This window comes from Astyanax mexicanus, chromosome 22 (assembly GCF_023375975.1).
Source record: "Astyanax mexicanus isolate ESR-SI-001 chromosome 22, AstMex3_surface, whole genome shotgun sequence".
NCBI classification, from domain to species: Eukaryota; Metazoa; Chordata; class Actinopteri; order Characiformes; family Acestrorhamphidae; genus Astyanax; species Astyanax mexicanus.
The window spans coordinates 23,563,967-23,586,355 of NC_064429.1; the positions used below are offsets into that span (position 1 = coordinate 23,563,967).

The window sequence follows — 22,389 nt, forward strand, 5'->3', positions numbered from 1 at the left end:
AAAAAACCTCTGGCACCTAGCTAGCACATTAGCATTTGGACTCCAGTCTCTTGGCCTGAATTCTGAAGCTGCCTTGTTGAGTTTAACTGCATGTGGAAGTTCTAGCTCAAGTCATTTGCTCTCATTATCTTTTCTCACTCCTCCTTACCTGTGACATCTGGAGCGAGTGAGCAGGTCAGCTGACCATCAGCTGGTCTTTGAGTTTTTTTTGGTCTCTCTCTCTCTTTCTTTCTCTACGTCTCTCTTTCTCTTCACCTCGCTCCCTCCCTCCTTCCTCCCCTTCCCCCCTCCCCTCCCTCCATGCGGGCCTCATGTGTGTGGGTGAAGTGACAGGATGAAGAAAATCACATCCATATGCCATAACTAAAACACAGAGTCATTTTCCATATGGTCCACAGAAAAAAACGGCCTTGCGCGAACACACAAACACACACACACAGGCACAAGCCACAGGTCAGGCCTGACCTCCCCTGGAGCCGGAGCTGAGAATGACATGAACTCTGACACAATGCAGACGTACCAGGGAATTTCGGGAAGCACCGCTTGAAACACGACTCCTCGCTCGTAGTTGTGCGGCTTCTGAAGCTTCTGAAGCTTCTTGAGTTCTTGGAATACATCACTCAGCATTCGTTGGAGCAGACTAGAGCTATTAATAAAGCGTTGACAAATGTAGATTCCACAGTTTGGTCTTAGTAGCCTTGGATGGATCATTTAATGTTATTCAATAGCACAATTATTATTTGTGACATGATTCAAATGTAAGCTAAGCATTCTAAGCTTTGTTCTGTCATTTAGATCTTTATGTTTAATATACACTGCTAATGACAACTAATTATCTACACACAGTTTACTATACAGTTTACTTTGAGCACTCATTTATAAAGAATATAACAGTTTTGGTGCAAATAAATGAGAAAAGTGAATATAGGGCAGAAACTGCAAGTGTTATCACAGCTCAGATCAGTGTTGTTTCAATATTAATTTGGTGGCTGTAGCTTGAAAAAGTTTAGTTTAGTTTATTTCGTTTTTTGCTAAACATATATACACATAAAGAACAGATAATAAAGAAAAGAGAAAAAGAAAAAAAAAATCACATCCTGTATCTTGCATTTGAACGATCACTAAAACAACCGAAAAGATATAGGCTGAAACTTTAGCTTATTTTGCCTACCCTTTTTTACCTAACTAATATATATATATATATACATATATACGTAGACAGCTCATTTATCAGTTATATAATTGTTTACAGCCCTGTGTTTAAACATTATTTTAAATTTATAGAGCAAACTATTCTTAATTATTCGTTATAGTTATTCCACAAAATCTGACCTGTAGAGAAGTTTGATCTGACAGACTGCATGCAGCAATAGTAGAATTATGAGTCCTAAATAGCCACACAATTCATGAGATCCAGTATTGTACTGAAGAAAAATGTACACAGAAGGAAATGTGTAGGGTTTTGGACGTATTTACTTACCACAGAACGTGATATTCGGTATTTTTGTAAAACACCATTCATGTATGCCATTGCAAATTGAGGTTAGACCCAAAGTGCCAATTACAGGCATAAGAACATGGTGCTTACTACAAAATGACGACATGATTTCTTTAATCGCTCTATAATTTAAAGTGGTCATCTGGGTTTACCATTTAAGAACTACGCTTAAAGGCCTCCTTCTGCTAAATTCCACTTTTTCTTGTTCTTTGTGAAATACAGCAGGTCTCTCTGAGTTGTATATACATGCTACACATGAAACTCTACCTGAACCTCCAGTAGCTATTAAAAGAAAATGTTCGGAAAAACGAGTCGATCAGGAAAAGCATTTGTGTAAAAAAAAAAAAAAAAAAAAAAAATCACATCAGTGTTATATGCTTTGCCCAGTAATTCATAGCTAATGAACAAATGGTTAGAATTTGTCTGTGGAACACCACCAGCGAAGTACAATTAAGATAGGTCTGTGTATGTTTAGAACAGTTCTGTTTACACTAGTTAAAAGTAAAAATCCACCCGGGTTTTTGTTCAAATGTCTGGGCAGCTCTGCCCCCAGGGTGTATTTTTACTTTCTGGACCTGGACTACCCCCTTTGTGTGTAACTAACTAGGTTTACGTAGGATCTCCGGTGGATTTTGCATTTTACAGAGACTCTTAAGACTAGGTCAGTGGCTGAACTGCACTTAGCAGGGCATTACACATGTTGTAAAGTAACATATGACATTGCAAAGGTCATACCGGATCTTTTTTTCACAACAAAACTAGAGACCACAAATAGACATTTTAAAATGAATGAAAAAACGATGGAATGAGACTTTTAATAGCGGATAGCAGCCTTTGTTTAAAGTCTGGATGTGATCTTTGAAAAGTAACACATGAAAGGTTATTTTTGTGGTTTATTGCAGTCTTAAGAACAGTGATAATACTGCAGTTAAAACAATTAAATAAAAAAATAAAGCTACAAGCTGTGCTTAGAGCCTGTGCTTTGGATCCAGTACACGGTGGTGGAATGATTCACATCCTGAACCACAAGATAGCAGATTAAGAGCTGCGCATAAAAAAAACAAAGCAGAGTGGATGTTTGAGATTGGACGTTTCCAAGTTTTAATGTTTCTGACCTTCCAGTGTGTTCTGCGATGTGTTGCACTATTAAATAAAGCAAATTCTTAAAAAATCACTAAAAAGAGCTGCAACACTGTGACTGTTTAAGTGTTTAACTCGTCACCTAACCTATTTCCTCTTTTAGAAGTAACCTACAGTTCAGAAGAATCTAAAAACGCTTGTTGTTAGAGAGCTATAAACCAGGATCTTTAACCCCTTCACCCTGTAATGCTCACATTTGAGGGGCACAAGAAAGCAGCAGCATTTACAATCAACACCTTGTATAGTCCCTGCATACACAGCACTCAACATACAGTCATACAGACTGAGGACAAGTCCCAGTTAAACAAACTGCTCGACCATTAACCACTGCCAGACACTGTTTACACTCTTTACGTCCCTCTCCTCCCTTTCTTTTCTCCCGCAGCTCTTCTTAAGGGGAAAAACAATACCGCAGGTCAAGGCCCGTGACCCGGGCCTGAGTACCCTGCAGTGATTGCATGGTAAATATGGAAGGGACGAGACACAAATAAAACGTGACCATGTGCTTCTTGTGTTGCAGGGTCCTCCAGGTCCACATGGAACTCCCGGTCGTCCAGGGCCTCCCGGACTCAAGGTCAGTACTGCTGAGTGTCAGCTGTGTGCTGTCCTTTGTTGCCGTCTTGTATTGATGAGCATGAGCATATGGTTGTGGTCAATAAAAAAAAAACCTTAAATCTCCATTTCCAATGAAAAAGTCAAAGTTCTATACATTATGTCCAGATTTAACGATGAATGGGCCAATAGAATCGCTCCAAAATGACTTGATAACTTTTTCATTGACTTCCACTAAATATTTAAGAGACTATTTATTTTGATAATAAAAAACTACTATAAAATACTTTTGTGTGTTGTGTGCACAACATCCTCTGCTGTTTCAATCCATTTTCTGTTTAAATCAAGTTGTTGTCCACTTCTACTGAGATACAGCGTTAATAATGATAACAAATGTAGGTGAAACTGCAACTGCTTTTAAGTATATGGAAGTGCCATAGATTCACCCACAAAAAAAAAACATAGTCTGGCCTAAAAAAGTTCCCCAAATCACCACAAGTAGTCTGCTTGTTTAATCCGGTGAAATTAGGCTTGTCAGATTAGTTTTCACACTTGGTGCGAATAATTTGGTCGTGTGTAAATACAGAATACAGTTATACTGCTTACTGTATACACCAATATAACCACACCAAGATACTTTTGTGTGTGTGGGGGGGGGGGGGGGGGGGGGTTCTCAGCTCAGTCCCAAAAGAACTCTAAAGCAGTTTGTTTGTAGTAGGAACACAATCTGACCTCAGTTTGACCCGACCATCAGCTGTACCCAGCAAGTTTATGCTAAAAGATTCTCTAGATAGTTTATCCCATTATGTTGTCCAGTTAGTTCCTACAGTTCTAGATAGTTAGTAAAGATATAGACAAATGCCATCTCTGCTGTTGCTACATGTAAAAAAAATAGCAGAAATGCATAATACAGGATCTTCTTTTTGTATTCACATTCTTGCTTCTGTCCCAGACAAGTCTGACCAGTAAGTAGACAAAACATTCTCACATGGTTTGTTTTGATTAGTTTGGTGCATTTGGAGTTTTTTATGTTTGAAAACAAACCAAACCCAATTAAGGGTAAAATGGTTCAAGTTTACAAACTTGTTAACTGATTCAGACCCAAGCAAACTATATATTACACACTATTAACCCCAACATTATTGTTTTTGTTGTAAAATGCAAGTTTTGGTTTGTAAATCAGTTAAGGTGATTAAGTTTAAAAGGCTATAGGTTTAGCTAAGTCTTCATGTGTATTGTGCAGCTACTTGCTATTGCATCATTGAAAGCTCTGAAGTGGTTTTTTTGTGTTTTTAGTTCTTACAAGTTAGCAAAATTCCCTTTAATCATCACTTTTATCAGGCTAAATTTGTTCTTACCATCACTACATACCGCTACTTGTGTATTTGCCTTATTCAGAGTTATCCCACGTTAGTAGTTTCCTTCAGATAAGCTCAAATATTAAAGCAAAGCTAAACTAGCACAATGTGTTTAGCTTGGTTTGTAGCTTTCCTTTAAAAACAGAAGCAAAGACATAGTAGACATTTGCTACTAAACTGTCAGTTTCCTTTTTTATTTTATTTTTAATAAAATTTCCCCGCCTAATTTGCAAATTACCCAATCCACTCAGTAGGACTCCCACTATCACTAATGATGCCCCAACACCAGGAGGTTAAAGACTAAAACATGTCTCCTCTGACACATGTGAAGTCAACCACCGCCTCTTTTCAAACTGCTGCTGTAGTAGCATCACGGTTCCAATACATCAGCTCACAGATGCCTTGTGCTGAACCCTTTGGAGTGATGTGTGGAGAGAGCAAGACCAATTGTGCTCTCTCAGGGCTCCAGTAACCGATGGCAAGCTATATGAACAGGATTTGAACCGGTGATCTCCTGATCATAGTGGCAGCGCTTAGCCCGCTGGACCACTCAGAGCCTTTAAACCGTCAGTTATTGCAAGTACAGCACAGTTGATGCCAGGATATGTGTTTACCATTTAAAATTAACAGTAAAAAATGAACTAGGACAGTCTTTGAAAACTAGGACTGTCTTATGACTTTTAAAATGAGAGTATACAGAAAATTCTAGACAGATCCTCCCAGTTATGATCATTACCACCACAGCACTGTCCACTGTGGGTGGTAATGCCTTCTGGGTGGTACTGTATTCCTGTTACACGTGCCACACGTGTGGATTGAGGAAGGTTAAAATGCCTGCAGAAAAAAATATGTAAAAAGGAATGTCCCATCCATCTGGCCCTCACTATCACTAACTTTGATAAACACAGTTTTTTAAATGACTTTTTTTTTTTTTCATTTAGTTTAATCTCCGGTTCTCAGCACTTCTTGTAAGTGAATCACTGTGGGAAAGACGGAGCTACGCTTTGGTTGAGGTTTACGAAGTTTGCAAGGTCAGCAGCTCTATCTTGTGGAGCCAGAAGCAAAAAAGTAACTCTATGTACTTTTTGAGGGCAATTCTAATTGCTTGTTGATGCCCAACTCACTGAGTCACTGAGTCATTTCTCGTAGGAGAAACTTTCCCATTTCAGTGCTTCTTACTACAGCTGGCCCCCTACATGCCTTCTGGACTTCCAGCCATTGGCGTCACATGGCACAGCTCAGGCCTCTGGTTTACAGGCAGCATGTTCACAGGTGTGCCTCTTCCTGTGGAGCTTGCGTCATGTTTCCAAACTCTGCAATCAGCCTAAACGTACTGTAGGTAAAGCTTTAAAGACTGAAGAGCTTATTAGTGGTAACCTGGATCTCATTAGTGGATAACATTTATTGCACACCAACAAGGAGGTCATTAAAAACAATGCACAGGCTTTGATCTATTCTATAGCTTTACATTATGAGCCATGCACACAGAGAGCGGCACCTACTTAACTATAGGTTTGTTCCGCTTTAAAAAGAGACAATGCCAGTAAGTGTACTGTAATGAGGAAAACAGGAAACGTCCAACTAGAACAGGGCGATATGTCCCTATCACAATATTTTTTAGGATATTTTTGCGATCACAAGATTGTTGGCAGTATGACAAAACTATGAATGAAAAAAAGTATCAAATTTTATTTGCTAGTATTATTAAATGCGATATGAAATGGCACACCCCTAATTAAGATTTTACCAGATTGTAACAGTAAAAGTCAATAATTCAACATGTCATGATACTAATAATACACCCAATCGAATCTAATCGGATATAATTTGTCTATAGTAGGTTTTAATATTTAATGGGAAATGAGAACAGTGTGAATTTTGATCAGATATAATCTGCCTAGAGTAGGGTTTTATTAAATAAGAAATGAGAAAGGAGAACAGTGTGATTTTTTTTTTTGTTTGCTACAAAAAGCAAAACAAGTTGTACCCTGTTGGCCCATGTGGCTTTAAAATAATATCATAATATTTTAGGGTATTTATGCAATAACGATATGAAGAAATTGACTTATTGCGTATGAAACGATTTGGCAAACCTATACGCCCAACACATTTTCATTATCAAGCATTAAATAGCGTAAATAAAAAAAAGCTTTATTCAGTTTATTTATTTACGTGAACGAGCCAGTGCTGGCAGCTAGTACAAATTTTGTAGCACAGTTATTTAAAAAAAGAAAGAAATAGTCCCTGAAATAGCCAGACGTTGTGTGTTCACCATGGTCAGTATCGCAGGGACAGCCCTGTGAGCACGACTCCCTTAATTTACAGTGAGGCTCAGCAGCTCAGGATTAAATATGAGGGATGTTTTCAGTTAAGACGGCCGCAGTCTTTGAGGCACGGCCACAAATCCCAACTGTCTCCCATTGCCTGAAAAGGCAGAAGAATGTGGCTGGTGATCCCCAGTGTCTTTGGAGCAGCTTACTGTAAACTCTTTTCTTGCAGGCATACACGGGCCACTCTCTTGTGTAAATAACCTCACTCGGGTCCGAGAGCGTTTATTAGCCTCGTCCTGTAAACCGCCCTGGAAAGTCTCAGCGCTAATAACATTACAGTGTTCTGTAACTGCAGTAGGTGGCATGGATTGTTGGTGTGAGTTAGTGTGAGTTCTGAAGTCAGCTAGGGCAGGTCACTAGAGTGTAAATTAGAATTAAACTCTTACTCTTACTTGCTTTTACAGTCTGCTCTAAATGCTAGCATTGTGATTATACAGTATTGCTACTGTATGTTACTATTGCATTACACATTTGCCAATTAAAAACTTGCTGCTAGGAGTGTGCCATATTCACGTATCATGCACAATAATATCGGCATTTTTTTATATTACAATAAAAGAGAACATATTACGTATATCTTTTATTTATTTTGCTATTAACTGTAAAGCTTTAGTTGTATTTTTTGTATTGTCAGTTTTGTAAAGTGATTGCAGTTCATATGCATTCACTAAATAAACATGCCTTGTTCCGCATACAGGCTACAGGTGTAGGTGATACTAAACCCTTTTTTTCTGCAGTAAAATAACAGATCTTTTAAATCTCCTACAGGACACTTAGATAAGCTGCCTGTTCACTCTCTATTCCACTTAATAATTTCAGATATTTGAAAATAGACTTAAAAACTAAACAAAAAACAAAAAACAAACATAATGAAACTAAAGATATGGAGGACATGAACTGTTTGATTTGTATTCAGGAAAATATTGAGTTCAGAAAAGAGCCAATATTATTATTTTATTCATCATGTTTGACATTAGCAGGTTTACTTATTTTTTCAATCACAATTACAATACTTTTCAGTAATGTTGCTTAGTGGTGTAAAGTCAGGCAGACAATTGACAAAAATCCCAGCCTGTTGGGGTTAAAGAACCATAATGTTTTTTATATTTTCTGTAGTAACTTTAGACCTAATAGGTCTCCTCCATATTAAAATCATTTTAATATTTTAATATGAGAATCTACAAAAAGCATTCCCACCAATCTGAAGGATTTTTAACCAAACTAAACCATTTTGGCAGTTGACCCTTGATGCAACCTTGTATTTTAGACATTGGCCTATAAACTTCTTGTATTTGAAGCATTATGTGATGGTGTTTTTTTTTTTGATACATTAAAGCTCTGCAGCTGGTTAGAAGGCTCATTTGCATAATGCAAAATTGCATGGTATCGACTCTTATAATCTCAGAAGTATCTTTTGTCAATTTTTTTTTGTCTAATACTATTTATTCTTTGCATTTTTAGGGGAAACATTTGTGACAAAGTTGATCTCTAAATGAAACCTAATTGAGAATTAGGTTTTACATTTTATTACATTTTACAATAATTTTCGTATGGGAATATACAAAAAGGTTTCCCACCAGTCTGAAGGATATTTAAACAAACTAAACCGTTTTTGCAGTGGACCCTTAAAGAACCCTTGTATTTTAGACATTGGCCTATATAAACGTATTGTATTCGAAGCATTATGTGATGGTGTTTTTTTTGATACATTAAAGCTCTGCAGCTGGTTAGAAGGCTCATTTGCACAATTCAAAATTGCATGAATCTAGTCTTTTAACCTCAGAAGTACATTACATTACATTACATTACATTTGGCAGACGCTTTTGTCCAAAGCGACTTACAATAGTCAAGTACAATGTAAAATAAGTTTAAAGGAAAAACATCTTTGGATAGGGATAAAAGGAGGTCAAATGGGAATAATAGGATAGAGGAGTGAAGGAGGAGAAGGAGGAAATGAGGTTAGAAGTAGTTAGTGTGTTAGAGGTGTTAAGAGAGTAAGTGCTCTTTGAAGAGCTCTGTCTTCAGGAGTTTCTTAAAGATAGCGAGAGATTCTCCTGATCTGGTAGTGGAAGGTAGTTTGTTCCACCATTGGGGAACTCTGTATGAGAACAGTCTGGATTGCTTTGTGTGAGTGTTTGGCAAAGCGAGGCGACGTTCACTGGAGGAGCGCAGCGGCCGGGAGGTAGCGTAAGCCTTCAGGAGCGAGTGCAGGTAGGAAGGAGCCTGTTCTGACATCACCTTGTAGGCGATTGTAAGAGTTTTGAATTTGATGCGAGCATCAACTGGTAGCCAATGGAGCTCAATGAGCAGCGGGGTGACATGTGCCCGTTTTGGCTGGTTGAAGACCAGACGTGCTGCTGCGTTCTGGATCATCTGGAGTGGTTTTACTACACAGGCCGGGAGGCCAGTTAGCAGGGCATTGCAGTAGTCTTATGTCTCTCTCTTTTAACTAATACTATTTATTCTACACATTTGTAGGGGAAGCATTTGTGACAAAGTTGATCTCTAAATGAAACTTAATTTTTTCTATTACATTTTACAATAATTTTTCTATGGGAATCTAATAAAAGGTATTCCACCAGTCTAAGGGCTCTTTTACAAAACTAAACCATGTTTCCAGTGTACCCTTGAAGAATCCTTGTATTTCAGACATTGACCCCCCCTTGTATTTAAAGCATTATGTGATAGTGTTTTTTATTTTATACGTTAAAGCTGGGCATTTGGTTAGAAGGCTCATTTGCATAATGCAAAATTGCATAGATCAGTACTGCACAGGCCGGTGTTCTGGTAATGACTGACAGATGCAATAATACTGTACGTGGCTTCACTCTGAGTTTATATACACACAGGAAACAAAAGCCCATATGTCACACACAGTGCATTGCAAGCACTTTCACTCTGCAGCTGCAGTTCACTGCCTCAGCATGATGTTCTGTGTGAGAATCAGTTGTTTCCTCTCTCTCTCTCTTTTTCTGTGTCACAGGGAAGAAAGGGAGACCCTGGACTTTCACCTGGCAGAGCGCCAAATGGAGCAAAAGTATGTAGTTCCTCTTTGCCTCTTGTGCTCCTTTATTTGTGTCCATATGTTATGGTGTCTTTTTTATTCTTCAGCTGAAGGCCCTCTTGTGTTCAGTGTTTAAATCAGGGTCTGTGTTACTGTGACTCACAAAGCAGTGTGTGTGATGTGTGATGCTCACAATATAGCTCTGGAAAAAATGAGAAAAAAGAGACCACTTTAGTTTTTGAACCAGTTTTTTTCTGATTTTGCTATTTATAGGTATATGTTTGAGTAAACATGAGTGAACATTGAGTGAACATTGTTGTTTTATTCTATAAACTACGGACAACATTTCTCCCACATTCCAAATTAAATTAGAAATTAGAAATGGCTGAAATAACCAAAAAGACAAAAAAAAAGATGCAGAGCTTTCAGACCTCAAATAATGCAAAGACAAAAAAACATGTTCATATTCATAAAGTTTTAAAAGTTCAAAGATCAATATTTGGTGGAATAACCCTCGTTTTAATCACAGTTTTCATACATCTTGGCATGATCTCCTCCACCAGTCTTACACACTGCTTTTGGATAACTTTATGCCTGTACTCCTGATGCAAAAATTCAAGCAGTTCAGTTTGGTGTGATAGCTTGTGATCATCCATATTACTCTTGATTATATTTCAGAGGTTTTCAATTTGGTAAAATCAAAGAAACTCATAATTTTAAGTGGTCTCTTATTTTTTTCCAAGGCTGTTGTTGAATGCCATTATTCAGCATTATTGACATTAGTAAAAAAAAGACAATATGAAAAAAACAAAATATAACACAGTATGAATTGTATGAATGGTATCTTATGTAAAAGTGACTGGACTGGATTGTGGACTAATACATAATCGTCACTTCTGCAGGGGGACCCTGGGCTCTTGGGACCACCTGGACTTCCTGGTCAAGCTGGTCGAAAGGTAAGGAATCATATACAAAAGAGCTACACCAGGGGTGTTACAGAGGATCAGGCGTCCTTATGGGTCAACTTTAAGCTTTGAGAACCGATGTACTCTATGGTTGCATGACCATCATGACCATTATGCAACCATTTCACAGGTCCAATGGCTTTCACGTTTCCAGTTGTTTAAAACTGCTGTTTAATTTCAGAATAGGGTCACATTTTCCGAGAAATCTTCATCATCATGGCAGTAATCCAGGCACTGCTGAGCTAATGCGTCTGAAACCTCACACAATACTCCATAGCTGTTTCTCAAATGTTGCTTCTTAAAGGCTTCTGTATGGGGCTGTAAGTCTAAGCCTGCAAATGCACACCAGCTCTATGTGGCTGAGTGATTGCGTGCTAGTGTATGTTTGGGTTTTCCATGAACAGAGGGCCCCTCTTTAACCCCGTACAACCCAGACATACTATAGACTTCTTATCCTGTTACTATAAAGATCTACTAGGGCCAGACTGATACAGTACTGAGATGTGGTGTTGAATTCCTGCCTTTAAAGCAGAAATAGTACCTTACCTACAGGGGTTGGACAATGAAACTGAAGCACCGGTCATTTTAGTATGGGAGGTTCCATGGCTAAATTGGAGCAGCCTGCTGGCCAATCTTCATTAATTGCACATTGCACCAGTAAGAGCAGAGTGTGAAGGTTCAGTTAGCAGGGTAAGAGCACAGTTTTGCTCAAAATATTGCAGTGCACACAACATTATGGGGACATACCAGAGTTCAAAAGAGGACAAATTGTTGGTGCACGTCTTGCTGGCGCATCTGTGACCAGGACAGCAAGTCTTTGTGATGTATCAAGTGCCACGGTATCCAGGGTAATGTCAGCATACCACCAAGAAGGACGCAAGAGGAAGCTGTCTGAAAGGGATGTTTGTGTGCTAACCCAGATTGTATCCAAAAACATAAAACTATGCCACAGAGTTTTAGGGCTATCTGACCCTTCAAACAGAGAATTATTTAGAGGCACACTCCAAACAGAGGGCTAAGAATCACTGGCAAGATGGAACTGGCACAAGTGACCAAAGAAACCCACAAATTTCATAAATAAAATAAAAGCTAATTCCAGCTCCAAGTGAAGTGTCCAAGTGAAGGACAATAATAACTCATTGCTGCAACTCATTACTGCCCCCTTTCTGAAGACAAACCAAGCTGAACTGCTTGAATTTTTGCACCAGGAGTGGCATAAATCTATACAAAAGCAGTGTGTAAGACCGGTGGAGGAGAACATGCCAAGATGCATGAAAACTGTGATTAAAAACCAGGGTTATTCCACCAAATATTGATTTCTGAACTCTTAGAACTTTATGAATATGAACTTGTTTTCTTTGCATTATTTGAGGTCTGTGTGCATTGCATAAGGCCCCAAACACTGGCAGATTACTGGATGTGGATATTAAACCCACAACCCAGTGCTCTAACCTCTGAGCCACCACTGCCATGCTATGTGTTTTACAATGATAAAGGCTGTGTTCATTGTAAAATTAATTTAACAGTGTTGATTTTAGGCAGTAAGTTATAGCATGGTTATAAGCATTTATAGTTGTTTATAACATATATAACTACCTAGGCTTTCATCTATATTTTATATTTTGCTTATTTTCAGTTGTAAGGATGTAATAGATAAGAGCAAATATGAATCAAATAATTCATAATTAGAATAATGTAATTTAGTGAACTTTAATTGGATGCATTTGTAAAAATTGGATGCATTTTGCATTTGTTTATTTGTTTTTTGTGCTCTTCTAATGCAAAAAACAGCTAAATACATATTTTAGGCTGTTCCAGTGCAAAATACAGTGATGAAATAAAACATGTTCAGAATGTGTTTTTAGGCTCTTCCAGTGAAAATACAGCAAAAAAAAAAAAGAACATATTTAGAAGATGTTTTTAGGTTCTTCCACTGCAAAATACAGCAATAAAATTAAACACATTCAGAAAGATGGAACGAAGAAGAAGTTCTCTTGCTTGAAGTTTATATAACTTAACATTAAATATTCCTCTGTTGACTTGCTCAATATTTCGTGAGAGTTTTTGTACAGATGTTACAGATCATCTTATTCCCTTACGCCGCTGATGGAAACTGATGGAAACTGATGGAAACTGATGGAAACTGATGGAAACTCATTTGCATAATATATCCGTAACACTTTAGTTATCCACTTGATTTTAGTTTAACAGATGGATGGAAACCTGGCTGGTAACACTAAATATCCGTATCCATCATGGACCTCGCTTACGGCGGCAGAACTCAGATGCACTCAAATGCAGGTCATGCATTTACTGTACGAGACTTCTGAGAATTTTTCCAGAGTCTCGAGTGTTGACCCACATGAGAGGTGCTCGGATGGCCGGGGTTAAGTCAGTGCAGTGTGAAATCCCACAGGCTTTGGGAAGGATGGTTGTGGAGGGCAGCTCGTCTGCCTCGTGCTGGATGTTTCTTCTCACTTGTTTGGGGTGAAGCTTAACAGACCCCAGACACGCTGGCCCAACCTGATGTCCTCGGCCTCAAGTTCTCTAACGGACTGGCCAGTTGGTGACATCATCCCTACTCCCGTTCCAAGAGAAATGTGGGGGGAAGATGCCTGTGAAATAGTATGGTTAGCTTCAATCGATGGTGCATCGTTGCCAAGGAGGTCATACCGTACATTTCACTGAGAGGGAGAGTATTGCTGTGATTTTATTTGATTTAAATGTGTTTAAAATGCAGTTCCTTTTGTTCTGTGCAATTGGAAGTAGTATATCTGAGTGAGGAGGGTACACAGTATACTACTAAATAGCATTAATGTGCTTCTGTGACAACCCATGCAAAGCCAATAACGCTCTGAAAAAAATAAGAGAACACTTAAAATGATGGATGTTCACAAGCCACCAAACCAAGCTGAACTGCATGAATTTTTGCACCAGCAGTGGCCTAAAGTTATCCAAAAGCAGTGTGCAAGACTGGTGGAGGAGAACATGCCAAGATGCATAAGAACTGTGATTAAAAACCAGGGTTATTCCACCAAATATTGATTTCTGAACTCTTAACACTTTATGAATATAAACTTGTTTTCTTTGCATTATTTGAGCTCTGCATCTTTTTTTTTTTTGTTTTCAGCCATTTCTCTTTTTTTGCAAATAAATGCTCTAAATGACAGTATTTTTATTTAGAATTTGGGAGAAATGTTGTCCGTAGTTTATAGAATAAAACAACAATGTTAATTTTACTTAAACATATACCTATAAATAGCAAAATCAGAGAAATTAATTTAGAAATTCAAGTGGTCTCTTTTTATTCTGGTAGGTTTCTTGGATATTTTCCTTGCCATGTCTTTCCAACAGCTTTTGCTGACTACTTGAGTAACTCCTGGGCTGCCAATGGTGCTGAAACAAGAGCTACTGTGAACATGTACAGTAGATACTGTATGTAATCTGCTAGTCTTCATCCGCTCATTGTTGCATCATTAAATCGAAGAAATTAAGAATTAAAGCATTACGATTGATGAAAGCTGGCAAGTTAGGGGCAGTTATTATACAGTGTACAAATTCAACAAAAACTGTGTTTTTGCTTATGCTCAGATAGAGGTTAGGTATAGAAAGTACTGATATTTAGTTAGTATGTAATATGTTGTGTTTAGGCACTTTTGGAGACAGACCAAGTTAAGCCTAGTTGTTAAGAAACCCTACTTTAAACATATTGTATATTTTATCCTTCAGTTTTCTTAGTTTTGATCCATTTGGTTTCACATTTCTGTACTTTTGTTCAGTGTAGATAGCCTACAGTATATTCCCACGCTGATGCTTGAAGAATGCTGTTCTTCTGAGCTGAAGTAGGTCATCACCATCCCCATCAACCACAGTAAACGCTAAAAGCTAAATCAGCTAATTCGTCACATGTTTTGGCGCCGGTGTCTGGTTAGTGATGTCATTGTATGTTCCCAGCTGTGGACCCTTGAGTTAAACTGCTTTGTCATGCAAAAGGACCATAAATTGACCCCTGTCATCCGCATTCAATCCTTCACTGCACAAGCCTCAATCCGTCATTTACCCACCATCAGGGAAACTACGCGCAATCAAATAAAGCAGCTAGAGCTGAAGCCTGTGCCAGTGGGGAAGGCTATTTGAAAAGGATCAGTCATGTTTTCGGAGAGCATATTTACAGGCTCGCACTGAACAGATTGAGAGGAAGCGATTGGTTCTGCCAGAGCTTTTTGGACAGCTGGGCCAAATGCTAAAACACTCCGTTTGGCCTCCTGCCTGCGGATCCTTCTCTAATGTCAAGTCTAAGAAAGCTCCACACTTTCGCTCGGCCTTCAAACGAGTAAAAAAAATGGGCTTTTTTCGGTTTCTACGAATTTTCCAATTTTGCACTGAAAGCAATCTTTCACGTCCAGTTCTCTCTTAAAGCCTGATCCCAGTCCAATGCCGTTTTATAATTAATCTTTTGTGTGCTGTAATACGAAACACTGCATAATGACGCACATCACACTCCGGCCCGTCCATGCGCTTTATAACTTTCCTTTCATAGAAGTATTCTGAAGGAAAATGCGACTCCCCGAAACATTGTAAAGTCATGGAATTACCTGGCTCCTCAAGCTGCTCCCATGTGTTCCTAATCACAAAGTTGTGGTTAAAGAAATATATTAAAAGCTCGCCGGTGGAAAAATAATTGGAGACGCTACTTCTGCTAAATTACTGTTGGCAGCCAACCACAAGGTTATTCCATACGCGGTTCACGTCCAGAGGAGACGTCCTTAAAACAAAAACGAAGACAGATTCAACAAAGCCAAACATACTGTACCTCAGAACGAATGAGCAGAGAAGAAAAGTTTCCCTATATTTCCAGGTACCAATTAGTGGGAAGAGAGTGAATGCTCTTCATTAGCAGTTGTGTTTAGCTATGCACAATCCTTCAGGGCCTTTTACACACACACACACACACACACACATTTCTCAGCAGAAAAGCAGATGTCATTTCTGGCAGTGAGAGACAGTGTTGTGTAATAGGACAAGCGTGGGCTACTATTGTCTGCAGCTACAGCACATCCAGGAGTACAGTATTCACTATAGTCTGCACACTTATCTTTTATTAAAGAAATAACTGAAGTTTGAATGGCTAATGCCAAGTATACACTACACAACTTCCACTGCAGATCTAGAAGGTTGCTAAGGCCGTGCACTTATGTTCCATACCACTGTGGACCTAATAGCTCCTGGTTACTGTTTCTTTTACGGCCCTGTGTTACAGTGTTGCTAAATAGGGACCAAGACATCCAGAGCGTGTTGTAAGAACTATTGCTCTTGTCTAAAATTTGTCTGGTCTTACATTCCCACCCTGATTTCAAAGTTTGTAAGCTTGTAGCAACAGTAGATACCGAGTTTTTGTCCCGCTTTGCTACATCCACTTTTTACTTTTTATTTATTTCAATTTTTTCCCCATTTTCTTCCAATTTAGCTAGGCCAATTGTCCCACAGATGCAGCTGCTACTCTCCTGCTGTGTGGATCATCATCATTAGTGATGCCACAACACAAGGATGGCGAAGACTAGCACATGCCTCCTCCGATACATGTGAAGTCAGCCACCATCTCTTTTTGAACTGCTGCTGATGCAGCATTGCCGAGTAGCATCACAGCGAACTCTGAGGAAAGTTCATCAACTCGGTTCTGATACATCAGCTCACAGATGCCTTGTGCGGATCGACATCACCCTTTGGAGAGCGTCATCTACCCACCCAGAAAGAGAGAGAGAGGCCAATTGTGCTCTCTTGGGTCTCCAGCAGCTGATGTCAAGCTGCATGACTGGGATTCGAACCGGCAATCTCCCGATTGTTTGCTACGTCAACTTTAGCATGCCATCCCCAACCTTGTTCCACATCGCTACTGCGATGTTACTACGCTGTCTATCTGCCTCCCACATCCCACATTGCTTCTACACCATTAGCACAGCTAGCTTGCTCATTTAAAGCAACAAAACTTGAATCCTTTACCAGAATGAAAAAAATGTTGGGACATTTGACTTGTTTTGTTGGAGTAACTGTCTCTACTGTCCAGGGAAATCTTTCTGTCAGATGTTCCACAGCATTACTGTGAGGATTTGATTGCATTCACTGATGAATATTAGTGAGGTCCTGATGTTGGATGATCAACCCACCTCTTCGCCAATCCAATTAAGTATTGGGTGAAGCACCATTGTTTCAGAAAGCACGGTTCGATTGCTCCATAGTTACGCTAGGGTGTTTTATACACTTGTAGCCTCTGCCTGGCAGTAGGTTCATGGTTTATGTTTATCTGCTCCCTGATCCCTGAAACTCACATTTTACCACTTTACTATGCTAATAGGCTAATTAGCAAGCCAAGGATTAGCCAATGCTTCAGAAAGCATTGTACAGCAATATATTGTAATAGTCTTGAACTCTAAGCTACAAGCAATTTACACATGGTTTATGAATGACTTTAAGTTTGCTAAAATGTGCTTTGCTAGTTAAATAGTTAAATCTGCTCTCCATCTTTCCCTTTTCAGGGCTCTGCATTTAGACATGAGGGGAGGCTGTCAAAGGCATTTTAAACTTGTATTAAAACAAAGGGATTGTTTCAGGGTTGAGAATGATTCACTGGGCCTGCTGGGAGAGCAAAATACTAATAAAAGTAGATTTCTTTTGAGCAGCTTTATTTTGAGACCAAAGGAGAGCTAATTAAATGTAGGTAGCACATTTAGGTAGCAATGTTGTCCTGAACTACCACACGTTCTGAAGTAGTTCTGAAGACTTATTGAAGTCTTTTGACCATAGTAGTGAGGGCTGATCTTAGATCATTTGAGTTTACTCAACTGCGAGTGATCCGACAGTCTGGGCTCAGGGCCAGAAATGTCCTCAGGCTGTGCTGAAAATGGGTAAACACTGTAATGAAGCAAGGCCGGGGCCCTGTCACTGGCTGAAACTGTTCAAGCAGAGGAGACAAGAGGAGAGGGCAGCCTGACACGCCGCCCAGTTTATATGTGAATGGAGACTCAGCGGAAAATATATAAAAATAGCCAGTGGAACCTGGACTTGGGAAATAGTATGACCACTGGAATGGAAATACTGAAGGAGGGTCCGTCGCAAGAACAATTGTTGGAACGACTTGCATAAAAATTAAGAAAAAACTAGTAAAATGTGTAATAGGTGTGGGGCAGCAGGTAACACCGGTGTCTGCCAGACGGGGGTTCAATTCCTGGTCTGGGTGTCTCTGATAATCAATAAGGGCGATACTTTTAACACTACATTGGCCAACCTGTGTAATACAATTAACCTTGTAAGTCACTTTGGATAAGGGGGTCAGATAAATGCCGTAAATGTACACTAAATATAAATAATACTACACAATATGTCAGATGGACACCCTTCTAGTAAATATATTCAGCTATATATTCAGTTCCAATCATTGCTGACACATATGTGCAAATGTACAAACACATCTTGTTTAGTCCCTGTAAGGAAAAAAAAATATCGCCAATAGATCTGGACTCTTTGGAACAGAACAATGTGAATGCCTAATGTCTGGTTGGGGGTAGAGGGGTACAGAATAACCCCCAACCCATCCCAGCATAGAATTGAAGAGCAATGGAGAGCAACTGTGCTCTCTGGGATGATGAGGTTCTATCCTTTTTTAAAGAAATTTTTGAATGAGTTGGGACTCTGGGAATGAGATTGGTTGGTTATCATCCAACATCCAATACTCTCTTGTCACTGAATGCAACAAAAAAAACCTCACAGCAATGCTAGATTCAGAAGCTATTAAAAAACTTTTCCCTGTAGAGTAGGAACAGTTAACTATTTTAACAATACTTTTGTCCCTACAATAAAATATGAAAAATTACAAGATACATTGTATCAGAATTTAGTCATCATTAGAAATGCTTTAAATTACTTAAAATGAAATTTTCTGCTGGCTTTTAGCATCCCTTTCCCGGGAATACATCATAGAAGCCATTACTGCCCACAGTGGACAGTGCAGTGAGGGGTAATGATCGTTACCAGCAGTATCTGGATAGATACGTCCATGCAAACAGTAGTACATATGACTCACATCTTTATTCAATGCAAGAAGACCCACATGTATAATGCAGGTCAGTGCAGCATTCTTTTTTTGTTTTGCATCCATGGGACATAATAATAGTTAATGTTTCATGACTATTTATGACTTTTTGTGACAAGTCAATCAATGCACTGTTGTCAGTGTTTGTCACGCTATGTCAAATATTCCACATATATGCAGAACAAATGAATTCCTCCCTTTGCTTTTTTTTAACATTCATAGATATTCAGTGTCAGCCATTCTAAAACCAGTCAGCAGCGCATTCTGGAGACCTCCATAGGTGTCTGTCTAAACAGATGGGCCACAGCTGCTGTCTGCCACTGGCAGCCGACCAGTTTGAGCTGTGCTCTGCCATTCACCACTCACCTGCCCTCAACCTCAGCCTTGTTTCATTCCCATGCTGTTTATCCAATCATATAATTACCCTCAATCTTCCTCCTTTCTTACTCCAATCCTGTAATCCCTGATCCGATGCATGAGTAGACATAAAACAAAGAGCTAGCTTTTCGTTTCTGGAGCAAAAGAAGGAGAAAAAAAAAACAAGCAGTGGAAAACCCCCGGCCTGAGTCAGCAAGTCAGAGGTGAATGACCATTTCGGAGGAAGGAGGTACCGCCTCCTTGGCACAGGAGTGCGACACAACCACAACAAGCTGCTATTTTGGACTAGGAGACATCCATTCACTGCGGCAGAGAAAGAGGCAGGAAAAAGGCTTAAAAGAATTAGAGAAGAAGAAGTGAAGTCTAAGAGTCTAAAAGAACAGTATGGAACTAGATTTAGGCGATTTACGGTATTATCGTATACTGTGGTATTTTAAAATTATGACTTTATCACTGATTGTGTCTATCACTGACTGATGTTCCAAATTATTCTATTTTGTGTCTATCTGATACACAGCCAGAATAGCAAGTAGTATCCAGCTGTAGTTCCACAGCTGAACCTGTGGTTGGGCAGAAGCCTGTGAATGGGGAGAAGCCTGTGGTTGGGCAGAAACCTGTGAATGAGCTGAATCCTGTAAATGGCTGGGCAGAAGCCTGTGGTTTGGCAGAAGCCTGTGGCTGGGCAAAAGCTTGTGGCTGGGCAGAAGCCTGTGAATGGGCAGAAGCCTGTAAATGGGCAGAAGCCTGTACCTGGACAGGAGCCTGTGGCTGGGCAAAAGCCTGTGAATGAGCAGAAGCCTGTAAATGGGCAGGAGCCTGTGGCTGGGCGGGAGCCATGGGGCCGGTTTAGGAGCCTGTGACAGGGGCAGAGGCCTGTGACTGGGCAGAAGCCTGTGAGTGGGCAGAAGCCTGTGACTGGGCAGAAGCCTGTGAGTGGGCAGGAGCCTGTGAATGGGCAGAAGCCTGTTAATGGACAGAAACCTGTGGCTGGGCAGGAGCCTGTGACAGGGGCAGAGGCCTGTGACTGGGCAGAGGCCTGTAAATGGACTGAAGCCTGTGAATGGGCACAAACCCGTAAATGGGTTAAGTCCTGTAAATAGCTGGGCAAAACCTGAGGCTAGGCAGTACCTTGAGGCTGGGCAGAAGGCTGCCGCTGGGCAGAAGCCTGTTACTAGGCAGAAGCCTGTGGTTGGGCAGAAGCCTGTGAATGAGCTGAATCCTATAAATGGCTGGGCAGAAACCTGTAAATGGGCAGAAGCCTGTAGCTGGGCAGGAGCCTGTGAATGAGCTGAATCCTGTAAATGGCTGGGAAGAAGCCTGTAGCTGGGCAGGAGCCTGTGGCTGGGCAAAAGACTGTGAATGGGCAGAAGCCTGTAAATGGGCAGAAGCCTGTAAATGGGCAGGAGCCTGTGGCTGGGCAGGAGCCATGGGGCCGGTTTAGGAGCCTGTGACAGGGGCAGAGGCCTGTGACTGGGCAGAAGCCTGTAAATAGACTGAAGCCTGTGACTGGGCACAAACTCGTAAATGAGTTGAATCCTGTAAATGACTGGTCAGAAGCCTGTGGCTAGACAGGAGCCTGTGGCTGGGCAGAAACTTGTTACTAGGCAGAAGCCTGTGACTGGGCAGAAGCCTGTGACTGGGCAGAAGCCTGTGACTGGGCAGAAGCCTGTGACTGGGCAGAAGCCTGTGAATGGACAGAAGCCTGTGACTGGGCAGAAGCCTGTGACTGGGCAGAAGCCTGTGACTGGGCAGAAGCCTGTGAATGGACAGAAGCCTGTGAATAGACTGATTCCTTCGAATGGCTGGGCAGAAACCTGTGAATGGGCAGAAGCCTGTAAATGGACTGAATCCTGTAAATGGCTGGACATGAAAAGCCTGAGAATGAGCAAGAGCCTGTGACTGGGCAATATGGCTACTGCAGTGATTTAGGTGCCTGTATAAGCATCTAAGCATGATATTTACTTTTTAGCAACTAGTATAAATATCCAAACACACAGCATGAGCTAGTTTAACAACAAATTTAACTTTCCAAGCACAACATTTGCTTTTGTAGTCACAACAAAGTCATTGGTAGTTAGCTTGCTAGATATCTATATGTCAAAATTAGCTATTGACCTATTTAATGCAAGTGCAAAAATAATTATTCCATGTAACCAGGCAGCCATTGAAATGAATAGAAAGCACTGGGTTTGGCAGCAAAGACCATCATTTTTTTATTCATTGTATCTTTTATTGTTGCTATTAATCATAGTTGCTGTTACAAGTCAAACTCTGAAATCACTTCAAAACAGATAAGGAACTGGGAGTATTATTATACATTTTCCATGTTTTGAACATTATTGGCTGTTCAGAGCCGATACAAGCTGCTCTAGTAGACGCTACGTCTCGCAGAAGGCGACATGGTGTTTAGATTTGAGTGCAGACTGTGTCTCAGGTCATAGAGAGTGCAGGTTTAAGGTGCTACATATATGCTGCAGATTGTTTGAAGCATTGTCAGGCGGTTTTAGCTCTTTGTATCAGCACTGATAACAAAAGTGTCAATGTCAAATGCAGTTAAGAGCGTGCGGCCGGAGCAGGCGCCATCTTGTCTCCGTCAGCTGCACTCAGAGCTGCAGCATTCAAAACAATCCGAGTCATTAAGAGCAGTCATTCATCAATTTGTCTGTCTGTAAGAAAGAGAGATTAACAAGGGCTTAAAAAGGCTGCTGAATTCCATTATCTCACACATACACACAGATGTATACTCAGTGTTCAATCTCTCTCCAGTGCAAAAAAAATACATAAACTTGCTTTTTAACCTCTTAAATTTGTTCTGCAGGCCCTCAAGTGGCTGTTCTGGCAGCAAAATGTTTTACCTGCCAATTGTCCTTGTAGTTTTAATGCAGAACTAAAAAAGCAAACTTAATGTCTTGCATATTTAACCAAGTGTGAAGTTGAAAATTGCACAAATCATTATTTTCTATATTTGTAATATCAAACTAATGGTTTAAAGCAGGGGTCTCAAACTCGCAGCCTGCGGGCCATTTGTGGCCAGCAGAATGATATTTTGTGGCCCGCTACTTAAAATAAAATTTTAG

General features: G+C 40.1%; 1 protein-coding gene across 2 annotated transcripts in view; it reads left to right on the forward strand.

The window, feature by feature from the left end:
* col27a1b (collagen, type XXVII, alpha 1b) overlaps positions 1 to 22,389 on the forward strand; it is a 141,321-nt gene that overhangs the window by 38,504 nt on the left and 80,428 nt on the right. For both annotated transcript variants that reach the window (XM_049470480.1, XM_022667443.2), the window contains exons 5-7: positions 3,159 to 3,212; positions 9,863 to 9,916; positions 10,786 to 10,839. In XM_049470480.1, coding sequence (XP_049326437.1) covers positions 3,159 to 3,212; positions 9,863 to 9,916; positions 10,786 to 10,839 — 162 coding nt within the window. The remainder of the gene's footprint in view (positions 1 to 3,158; positions 3,213 to 9,862; positions 9,917 to 10,785; positions 10,840 to 22,389) is intronic.